Raw genomic sequence first — 12,277 nt, 5'->3', positions numbered from 1 at the left:
CCTTTTGAAAATTAATTTTAAGGATATATATAGGGAGTTCATGGATCGAATTCGATCCGCATATCTGCGATATTTATCCGAATTCTATTCGAAAATTGCGGATATAGATTCGATCCGCAAGTCTATCGGATCGGATTGCGAATTTTGTGTTAATATTTGCATATCCGATCTGCATATTCGCATATCCGCAAAAATAAAGAAATAAATAAATAAATATTCTTTTTATATTTTATTTCGACTAATAATTATCATATATATTGTATTATTTTAATTTATTATTTAAGAAATGTATGTTTAATATTATTTTAAAAGTAAACATATTTAAAAAAATAAAAAAAATGAATTTTATTGATATATTTTTTAATAAAAATAATCTTTTTAAAATATTTTTGTGTTTTGCGAACCGATATCCAATCCAATTCGCAAAGGTGCGAATCGAATCGGATCGGATTCAAGTTTAAAAATTACGGATATGAGATCCGTTGATTTTAATGCGGATCGGATCGAAATTTTGACCATATCTGATCCGATTTGATCCGCGTTCACGCTAGATATATAATCAAATTAATAAAATTACAATACCAGTGATGTGTTTAGTTGAAAGTAGCCAAAAAAATTGGTTTTGAGAAAGACAACCTAATTATTTCTATAAAAATATTTTAAAGTAAAAATAATAGTTATAAATATTTAAATAATAGTTATAAATATTTAAATAATACTTATAAATTCTCCAAGTAGTTGTTTGGTAGCTGAGCATTGAACACGCAGGGCGTATCAGCTTCTCTAACAAAACGGCACCCATCTCTCTCTCAATTATCCAAAATGGTTTCATTATTTTTGAATTGAATTCCTCCATGCCTGCAATGGTCATACTCTTGGTAGCCCTCGCCGTTCTGCTCCTCTTCTTCTCCTTCTCCAAGAAGCTATGGAGGGGCGTGGAAGACTGGTTCCACGTGTACCAGTTCTTGAAGGTCCCACAGCACAACCACACAACCTTGCAGGAGAATCATCTCTACAGAAAGGTCTCCCTCTACTTGCATTCTCTCCCTTCCATCGAAGACTCTGATTTCACAACACTCCTTACTGGCAAGAAGTATAACGACATCCTTCTCTGCCTCGGCCCCGACCAAACCATTCAGGACCGTTTTCTCGGAGCCACCGTCTTCTGGCACAACCAAACCGACGTCGACGACGGTGCTGATCAGAATCCCCAATTCAATCGCGCCAGAGCCTTCGTTCTCAAGATAAGAAAAGTGGACAAACGCCGAATCCTCCGCCCCTACCTTCAGCACATTCACGCCGTCGCCGACGATATTGAGCAGCAAGGGAACCGCGATCTGCGGCTATTCATGAACACCGCTGCCGCTGCACAGGGAAGAGGAAGGTGGAGATCAGTTCCTTTTACCCACCCCTGCACCTTTGAAACCCTTGCCATGGAGTCCGATCTCAAGAACCGGGTGAAATCCGACCTCGAATCGTTCCTCAGGGCGAAGCAGTACTACAACCGGCTTGGCCGAGTGTGGAAACGGAGCTTCCTCTTATACGGTCCTTCCGGAACCGGAAAATCGAGCTTCGTCGCTGCCATGGCCAATTTCCTTCGCTACGACGTGTATGACATCGACCTCTCCAAGGTTCCCAGCGATTCGGATCTGAAACTGCTCCTACTACAGACGACGCCGAAATCAGTGGTAGTGGTGGAGGACCTCGACCGGTTCCTGGCGGAGAAATCCACGGCGGTGAGCTCTTCAGGGATGCTGAACTTTATGGACGGAGTAGTGAGCTCGTGCTGTGGCGAGGAGAAGGTGATGGTGTTCACGATGAACAGCAAGGAACACGTGGATCCGAACCTTCTTCGGCCGGGTCGGGTCGACGTTCACATCCACTTTCCCTTGTGCGATTTCACGGCGTTCAAGACGATGGCGAATAACTACCTTGGAGTGAAGGAGCACAAGCTGTTCCCTCAGGTTCAAGAGATTTTCCAGAACGGCGCGAGTCTCAGCCCCGCCGAGATCGGCGAGTTGATGATCGCTAACCGAAACTCACCGAGTCGGGCCATCAAATCGGTGATCACCGCCTTACAAACGGACGGCGATGGGAGAGGGTCCGGGAGTCCGATCGTACGGCATACAGGGGAGGATGACGTGGACGAACCTGACGCTGTTATGTGTGGTGAGGGTCTCCACACGGTTAAGGATTTGCGTAAATTGTACGGCTTTTTCAGGTTGAAGAATACCAGAAGATCCCCCTCCTCCAACACCAGCTCAATGCCCAGCCCCTTGAGATGACACGTGTCACCACTGGTTTGCTTCGGCGAAGGATGCTCTTCTTTTTTTCTTATATAAGCCAGCTTAGCTTATACATTTATGATTTATTGATTGGATACATGATGGTGGATAGATATGCTCTCTTCAGTGGGATTGTCTCTCATGGGAATGTAAATAACTAGAAATAGATGGTTAATTGCATATATTAGGCAAAAGCAAACTATACATACACTGTATAGTTTTTTTCTCATTTTGGTGATTTGCGAATCTGCTTTTATTTAGGAGGAGTGTTAGGGCAAGTAATTTTTATGATTTATAGTTATCAAATAGTTATTTGATGATGATTTTAATGGTATAAGATTGATGTGAAATTTCATTCAATGGCTTACTTTTTTTTTTTTCTAATTACATGTTTGACTAAAATTGAACAAAGTTGTCGGTACATAGACTTTTCTTTTATTTATAGTTGAAATGTTTTCTTTCTTTGCCTTATTCTCTCTCTTTGAAATCATATTTTTTCTGTTTTCAGAAAATACATATCGCGTTTTACCATTCTATAAAGAGTCTTTTATGTATGTCAAATCATATTTATACGATGATGCTCAAGTCCTACAGAAATTAATTACTGTTATCTCACTCTCACGGGAATGTATTATATTGTGGTTTATCATTCCATAATATGCTCATAAATGATTATTTTGGTTCATTAATACATTTATATCTTCATCAACATTTACCGCACATTATATAATACGAAGTAGTGGGGTGCTCGAGCTTGACAATAAGTAAACAAATCTGTTGCCCCTTAGGTACTTAAAGACAGTCAAAAAGATTATTTTAAATATGGCCACTATGTTATACATTTGTATCTTCAATGGAAAGCTGTTACTAAAAAACTTAATTAAGTCTATTTTAAGATGGCGAGGAAAGTTAACTGACAAGGGAAAACAGACTTTTGTCAAACATCTTTGTATAATGCAATATCCGGGTATCCAAGTGATTAAATCGGGTAATTCACGTGAATAAATACTGAATTTTTTGTAAACGCTTTGATGGCTTCATGTGTTATGAAAAAAAAAAATTCAAGTTTTAGTCCTTTAGAACATTAAAAGTTTTTATAATGATTATTTAAACGGTAATGAATCAAATGATAATTTTTAATAAAATTTTAAAAATAATTTATTATTTCGTTTTAAATTCATAAATTCGTAAAAATATAAATTTTTTAAAATTTAAATTAAAACACAAAATTTAAATTTTTATTCTTATTCGTTTTTATTTTTTAATATTTTATTTAAATTTAAATAAAAATATTTTTTTAGATATTTATATTTTAAAATTAATATAAAATAAATAAATAATTAACTTATGTATAATTGTATATATTATACTAATAGTACAATTTAATATTATTTATTGTGTTGCATGTTAATTCAACTTTAGTTAATTTAATTTATATATAAATAATATAAATCAAAACAAGTTTTTTTTTTTTGGTGACTAATCAAAACAAGTTAATTCCATTCGGCTTTACAAATGGATTTACAAACTATTTATTTGTCTGAATTACCGTGATTAATTTAGAACAAATCATAAGCCGCAAAATTTTTATTATGTACTATTTGTTTATGTGAGGCCCGAAATCGTTTTCTACCCACAAGTTAATGTGAGAACTTGGTTCGCTAACTAAGTAATTCCACGGAGTGCAACTGTAACTCCTACATTTTAGTTTTCTCCCAACTTGGAATTGTTGACAAGTACATAGTTGTCATTACTTATGTGAAGTCCACGTCCTTCTCATTAGGAATAGTTAGTTTGGTATTATTTATCTGACGATATTGTTAGCTTCTCAAAATTAGAAAGGAGATAGATGGTTTTTTTTAAAAAAAAACTAAAATTAAAAAAATAATTATTTTTTTAAATATTTTATTCTAATTTTAATTCTTGGAATCTGCTTTTTTTTTTTATTAAGATGAGGCTTTCGGCGAGTTCGTCGCATTCAAACTAACTTCACTCAAATTTTTTCTGAAACCTTAGTTGAAAAGGAAATTTAAATTTCTAAACCATTATCATATCTCTAACAGTATAGAGGAGTACACAAAAGTATATAGATAATATGGTTTTTTTAATATCGCCGCGTTAATGATAATCATTATTATCGTCTCCAGAAATACACAGGTCGCACAGGAATAAACTATATTTAACAAGAATTTTTTTATTATAAATTAAAAAAATTAGTATTTTCCAAAAAAAATATAGACTTATTCATTTATACTCTTGTGTACTCATATGTATTCTGAAAGGAAAAGTATATGGAACCAAAAACTTACCAGCCAAAAATTAAACAAAACCACATTAATTTATATTAATAATTAATTAATTTTAAATTTTTTAAATTCAAAATTTAAAAAATTTAAAATTGATTAGATAAACCTAATTAAAACCTATAAAAACCTTCCTCTCCTCTCTCACATTAACCTACCTACCTCCAACAATCACACACCCCCCTCTCTCTCTCTCTCAACCCTCTCCGCCTTGCGTCATGGCTTCCACCGCTGAAGCCGCCAGAGAGTTCCTCAAAATCCACGAAACCTCCTTCTCCGACCCCCAACACACAAACCGTACGGATCCTATTGAAAGTTCATGAAGGTGTGCATGTTGGAGCTCCTGGGCGGCAAAATGTTCCACCAGCTCCTCCACGTGAGGCAGCAAGAGAGGAAGAGGTTCCTTAGCGATTTGGCGAAGAAAGGGTTGGCCGGTGAGGCCGTGGATATTGGGGCAGAACTCATGATGCTGACCAACAACGTGATATCGATGATGACGATGAGGCAAACAACGTGATATCGATGATGACGATGAGGCAGAAGAGTTGTTCTGAAAGGGGAGGAGAAGCGGAGGCGCTGAGAAAGGTGGGGGAGGACACGGTGGAGCTGAGCGGGAAGTTCAATGTGTCGGATTTTTGTGGTTCATGAAGGGTGTTGATATTCCTCAGATCTTCTTGATGATGAGTAGGGGGAATGCGCATTTTGTTCTCCTATAGTTTGGTGGATATTTAGGTGTTAAGAGACCCTAAACTACACACTTGATCTCAACTAAAATTGAATAATTACAGAAATATAAAAAAACATTCATTTAGTATGAAAAAAAAATTATAATACTTAACAAAAGAAACATCTAATTATATTTTAGTAAAAATAATTAAATGTCTATAAAATTAAAAAAAATGAAATTCTCAAAGAAATAAAGACATTCATATTTGCAATACAAAAAAATTCGAAAAATATATAAAAGAACATCCATTTAGTATGAAAAAGAAACATTTTCGATACTTAACAGAAGAAACATCCATATATATTTAACTCGTAGAAATTTTAGATTCACCCAAAGATATTTGGCTGATTTTTGGCTAATACCCTTTTGGTTCCCTAATTGTTCTCATTCTGAAAACGATGATAATAGTTGACTTTTTAAGTTTTCTTTACACCCAATCAAATGTTTATGAAAATAACAAGTAATGAAGTGGATAAGACGAACTCTATAAAAATATAGAAGTTCACCAGAGATGCGATGCGACGAACTTATCCTAAATCCCAACAAAAATGCCTATTTAAGAATTTAAAGTTAGAATAGTGGGTTTAGAAAAATAATTATTTTTTTATTTGATTAAAAAAAACGATATATATATATATATATATATATATATATATATATTCAACATTAGCTTTTATTTTGAAAAAAAATTAAAATTCTAATATATATCTCCTTTATCTTTATTACTATTATATTTGTGTTTAATCCATTCAAATCTTAGATTTTAGTAACAATTTTAATAAATATTAATTCTTATCTGATGCTTATTAGAAATAACTTTTACTTTGTTTTGTCAAACAACTATTTATTTTAACTTTTAAAAAGATAAAAAATAACAACCAACTTTTTTAAGAAAATAACAAAATTATGAAACCCACCCATAGTACTAGCTTTGAATTAAGACAAAGGAATATCATTCAAAAGGCTAAACTTAAACGAAAATGTTTAGCAATAAAAAAAAATTAATTATTCTGTTAGTTTCTATCATTTTGTGAAATTTTTAGTTAGGTTTTTATACTTTTTTAATTGAATCTCTGTATTAAATTTTTTTTAATTAGATCCCTTTTGACAGTAATTGATTTAATTGTATAGAGACCCAATTAAAAAAAATTGGTGCAGGACCCAAATAAAAAAATGTATAAAGATCCAGTTAAAAAAATTTGATACAAAAACTCAATTAAAAAAAATATAAAAATCTAATTAAAAATTTCGCAAAACTATAAAAACTAATAAAATAATTAAATCTAAAAACAATTAATTAAAATCAGTTAAAAAAATAATAACTAATAAATATTAAATAAAATAAATTTAAATATTTTTTATCTTCCTAACATTATCAAAACTTAAATAAGGGTATAGAATTATAGAAATGCCAGAAACACAATGATCAAATTCTCTCTAATCGTTCTCTAGAGTCTAATAGTCACTTTAATTGTTTGTAATTAATTCATAACATGCAGTCAGATTTTTAAAGTGTCCTATATAGTATATGATTCTTTGTTTCCACATTCCCTTTTAATTTAAACATTGGTCCACCATGAAGCATCTTTGGTGATGAGTGACCACAGAAATTAATAATAGTAATAATAATTACTTCAATTTTGTTTATTTGTTTTATTAATTGATATGATTGAGTCTTCTTTATTCATTCTCCCACCAAAATTGATGATCGTGGTTTTGTCGCGTAGAAGATATTAAGGGAATATAAACAGGTCTACTACACATACAAGTATTTTTGGCTTATAAGTTATACAAGTTGACCCAAACACAACAAAAAGCACGCGCACTACACTCTTCTACAATTGAACGTAAACACACGCACTTTATTCAATCGTTTCGTTTTTCCAAAGCGCGCTCGTTATGAAAGACTCTTCCTCTTCTTCCTCAATCAATACCCAAACTGTCGAGATTCAAGCCACATTCGAAACCAACTACAATTCTGAAGAAACCTTCCAACTCTTCGTGAAAGGTAGAAGAAATCAAGAAGAAAACATACATAAAAAACACCAAAAAGAACGAACAAACATTATTCAAGGTATTCTTTTACTATTCTTCTAGGTTTTTTACATTTTTGTTTATGATTTCGAAATCAAAACACTATATCGTCTGTATTTCTTTCTATGTTTCACTATTCTTGGTTTAGATCTCATATTACTATTCTGATAAAACTGTTCTTCTAGTGAATGCTTTAACGTGTGTTTTGATCTGTTTTGGTACATGTTTTGTGCATGTTTACATATTTTTTAAGTAGGTTTGTATACTCTGTATTGTGCATGTTTACATGAAAGACTCTTCCTCTTTTAAATGGTTTTTGGGTGTATATGTCGGACTTGGAATGCGACTGTTGCTTCTAGTGGCATTTTGAACTTAAATATCTTTCTGAACTGATATAATGTCATGTAATCGAAAGAGATGTAGAGGTATATAGGACTGATATATATATTAGGATTATTGAAGTCTAACTGGTACCGTTCTAATTGTGCTTGACCTTGTAGTGTCATTTTATGCATGTTTGGTTGAGTTGGATATGATTTTGAACTCATTTAATTTCGTTTAATTGAAAAACAAAATGTTTATAGGATTGGATTTGGATGTATGTGGCTGATATTTGGGTGTATCTGACTAATATTTGGGTGTATCTGACTAATATTTGGGTGTATGTCTCTGATATTTAGGTGTATTTTTTATCTATTGACAGTATCTCTTTTTCATTGCAGTAAAAATGGCAACCAAGAAACAAGGTGAAAAAAAATACAATGTAAGCACAAATATATGTCTTAGAACAAGTCAATTTTTCCTAATACAAATATATGTTATTTAAATGACTCTAATTTTGCTTTTTTTTAAAGCAAACCAAAGACTTGAAGTGTGCCACCAGATTATTGAGTAAAAAATTTGAAAAAATGAGCGAGGCAAAGAAAGCGATTTTTCAGGAATTAAGTTTTGGTGGACTAATGCACATCCCGCCAATGAGGGTGCATCACAAACTATTAAAGGAGTTGGCTAACTCCTTTAAATTGGGCAAAAACACACTCGAAACAAGCTATGGTTCCTTCAAAGTTAAACCCAGCACAATAGGGGCTGCCCTTGGCCTCAATGCATCAGGTAACTCATTACAGAAAACCTCTATAGTTCCATTCTTCGTAATATCTTATTCTGATATCATGTAATCAAGAAATAAATATAGGTGTATATGAGTGATATTTGGGTGTATTTCAAGTGATTTGGAGTGTAAATTGTTTTCTTTTTTGTAAGAGATCTATTTCCTAATAAAGTGAGTTATAAGGAACTTTCTGAAGAGAACAAACTCATTTTTAGAAGGTTCCAAAGGAAGACTCTAAAGAGTTTGACTGATGAGATGATGAGTATTGGTGTTGAAAATGAACAAGATCGCCTGATGTTCAAGAGGATTTTCATCCTCTATATTCAGATGGCGTTCTTGTTGCCAACAACAATAAACAAAATCTCTCCTGTGCACCTAGCTCCAATTTTTAAGATGGACAAAATAACGGAGGGCAACTGGGGAGCCCATGTGCTGAATTTCATCATCAAAGGCATAACTAATTACCGTCTGAAAAAGAAAAAATCAATCGACAGCTGCCTCTTTGCCTTGATGATAGTCTATTTCCATCTGGCAAAAAATAAAGACAAGAAAGGAGAAGAAAAACCTGGACTGCCTGGGTTTGCAATTGGAATAGAGAGCAGTTGGTTGAAAGGATGAGAGCAGAAATAGATGGACATATGGTAAGTGAACAGAATACCTTCTCTAATTTGGGTGTATCGTATTTACATAGATGCCATAAACTAACATTTTTACTGTTTCAGGGAATCATAAAGATGGTAGAAACAAAAAAGAAATTGAAACAAATGAAGAAAAAAGAAAAGAAAGAAAAAAAAGAAAAAAAAGAAAAAAAACAAGGCAAGTTCATCATCATCTGAGAGTGATACATCTGAAACTGAAGTTGATTCTTCCTCTGAGTCTGAGTCTGAAGAAGACTCAGAGGAACCAAAAAGGAAACAAACCACTAGAACGACCAAAAAGTAAGTAATATTTTTGGGTGTATTTTGTCACTTTTAGGGTGTTTTTTACTAATGATTGTTTGTCTTGCAGAATGGAATCCAAAAAAAGGAAGTAGATTCAGGAGGATTCGAATTCAGAAACTGAATCGAATGATGAGTAAGATTCTGAAATTATTATTGCTTTATTTTTCGTTTATTTTTAAAATTTGATGTATTAACAGAGTGTTTCTCATTAACTTTTAGAGAAACTACGTAAGTTCTCAAAAAATAAAGCCTGTGTTTCTTTTCAATCCTTCAGGTGTATTTTGACTTTATTTGGGTGTATTTCAGGTTGAGTCTGGTAGAAGAATCAGCCAATGACCCAACTCAACAGAACATGATGGTTGTGCGGATGGAGACACATTCACAACCTGAAGCGCTTTCAATGTGAGTTTTACAACTAAATTTCAACCTTATAATCATGAATTTTAACGGACTTTCTTAACTTTTTATTTTTGTCTTGCTTAGAGTTCCGATTCAAGTTTATATCCCTCTGTCCCAGACAACCCCTGTGCCAGCAATTGAACCATCCCTCGCAAAGTCTCCAAGAGAGAAAATTAGTGAAGAAAGAACAAAAAGATAAGGAATAATATTCGGGTGTATTGGATTATTATTTAGGTGTTGTTACGGTGGGTAATCAGAGATTAATGGGCTGGACTTGTTAAGTTGGCCCAATCGTCTGAGGAAGGAAGCCTTCGAGTGGATCTAAGTCTTCGGGCCTCCGTCCGACTTGTGAGTGAGAAAGAATGGGGGGTGGTACCTGCAAAGACACTCCGATGCCTAAGTTAGCAAGGGAGTAAGCAGGTCTAGAGAGTATTGGGACTTAGTGATACCTGAGGGGTGTCAGTGTATTTATAGTGGTGAGCCAATAACCACCGTTGGAGTAGTTCCACCTTTCAAGGGGAATAACCGTCCCTTGATCTTAGAGAAGTTGGGATATAGCTCCTGGAAGTGGGTTAAGAGATTCTAGGGGAAGTTACCTATTCAAATAGGTGTTATTTGCCAGTTAATTTGTACTCCTGACTTTCTTAGAGCAGGTCGTGGTAAGAACCGACTTCTTGAGGGAAGATCGGCATAGAGGGAGGGTCAATCCTTTGGATTGGGCCTCTCGTTTGGATCTGGGCCTTTAGCATTGGGCCAGGGTATGAACAGTGCCCCTACTCGAGTACAATCTCTTTCAAGAGTTGGGCTCGAGTATTTTGACTTGGGCTTATAACCGACCTGCTGAGGAACCGACGTGATTTTTTGGAACCAACGTGTCTCAAAGTTTTCCAATAGTCGTGTCTAATCAAACGGCGCGTCGGTTAGGAATTTCGTATTCATACGCGGGGATCAGTTACATTGGTAACGGTGCACCTCTTTAATGATGGCCTCTGCTTTTACGATTATGCACATATTTATAAATACTTTCCCTCTCTTTCTTTATTTCATTTCTGAAAACCTTCGTATTTTCCTTCCTTATTCAAAAAAGAAAAACTCTATTCGCGAGGATTCCCCTGAGCCTTCTCCTCTCTCTGAGCCGCCACTGCCCCATTCCTTTTTCAAGCAAAGGTTAGTTTTTTTTTCTGTTCTCTTTTTTACAAAATGCTTTCATTTGCATGTTTTTATTTTGAGAGGAGTGTTAACTGTAGGCTTAGTGACTTGGAGGATCTGACCTCAGGCCCCTTAGAGACCTTGTTTTTGACCCTTTTTTCCTTTTTTCTTTTGTAGGTTTCATTATCCTTTTAGAAAAAGATGTCGTCCGTAGAGTCCCTTTCTCAGTGGGTGGATGTTACGGTTCTTGGGGAAGAACCTTTTATAGATACTGACTACATCACCGATCTTCGCACTCATCATAGGATTTGTGCTTCTGATGAGGATGAGCCAAAATATGAACTGGTTGCCCCGGGTCCTGAAGACCGGGTTTGTTTTGGAAGGGCTTCTGGCGAGGACCCTCATTTCTTTTTTATGTATGAGAGTCTCTTCACTCGACTGGGAATTTTTCTACCTTTTTCCTTCTTTGAGATTTCTGTCCTGCACCACTGCCGTGTTGCCCCTACTCAACTTCATCCCAACTCTTGGGGTTTCTTGAAGGTTTACCAACTTATTAGCCAGGCTTTAGATTTTCCGACCTCTTTGAGGATTTTCTTTTATCTTTTCCATATGACCAAACCCTTTAGTGGGCAAAATAATAAACAACAGTGGGTGTCTTTCCGAGCTATCCAAGGTCGGAGAGTCTTCAACCTTTTTGACGAATCCTTCGATGATTTCAAAAATTTCTTTTTTAAAGTTCAAGCTGTAGAGGGTCACCACCCTTTTTTTCTGGATGAGAATTCTGTTCTCCGCTTTCCTTTATACTGGCTGGAGGCTTCTCTTGTGGAGAAGTATGGTTTGGATGACCTGGATGAGGTCGAGGAGGCTGCCGTGGGGTTCCTCCGAGAAGTTTGGGGGAGGGCCCCTTATTTGGATACAAAGAAATTTCTCCAAGGGTCTCCGAGTTTTGTTCGGGCCCAAATAGGTAGATATGATTATTTTTTTATTATTCTGACTTGTTATAACTTGTGCTTAATTTATTTGTTGTCTTCTTCCTTTTCAGAAATGGTGAAGAAAGCTTCTGCCTCCTCCTACCAGAAAGTCCAGGATGCCAAGAAAAGATCTCGGGTGCGGGTGGACGCTGCAAGGACCACTGGCGATCTTCCCCCTCCTCCTCCTCCTCATAATTTGGGGACTTCCTCCCGTCCCATTATGGTATCCTCTTTCTCTACTTCCTCTCTTCCTTCTCCTCCCCCTCCGCCCCGACCTTCCCCTGAACCCGAGAAGAAAAAACGGAAGACTTCTGGCTCTTCTTCTGGGGCTGCCTTTGATGGTCCTCAATTTGTTCGAAC

At 35.3% G+C, this 12,277-nt stretch overlaps 1 protein-coding gene across 1 annotated transcript; it reads left to right on the top strand.

The window, feature by feature from the left end:
• Positions 1-663: 663 nt before the first annotated feature.
• LOC107646103 (P-loop containing nucleoside triphosphate hydrolases superfamily protein) lies at positions 664-2,756 on the top strand. The gene is made up of 2 exons (XM_021104196.2): positions 664-2,551; positions 2,731-2,756. The coding sequence occupies exon 1, from the start codon at positions 855-857 to the stop codon at positions 2,283-2,285; it is 1,431 nt and encodes a 476-aa protein (XP_020959855.1). The 5' UTR covers positions 664-854; the 3' UTR covers positions 2,286-2,551; positions 2,731-2,756.
• The last annotated feature ends 9,521 nt before the right edge of the window (positions 2,757-12,277 follow it).

This window comes from Arachis ipaensis, chromosome B6 (assembly GCF_059453495.1).
Source record: "Arachis ipaensis isolate K30076 ecotype BB chromosome B6, ASM5945349v1, whole genome shotgun sequence".
Taxonomy (NCBI): domain Eukaryota; kingdom Viridiplantae; phylum Streptophyta; class Magnoliopsida; order Fabales; family Fabaceae; genus Arachis; species Arachis ipaensis.
This window is presented reverse-complemented; position numbering and strand designations above follow the sequence as displayed.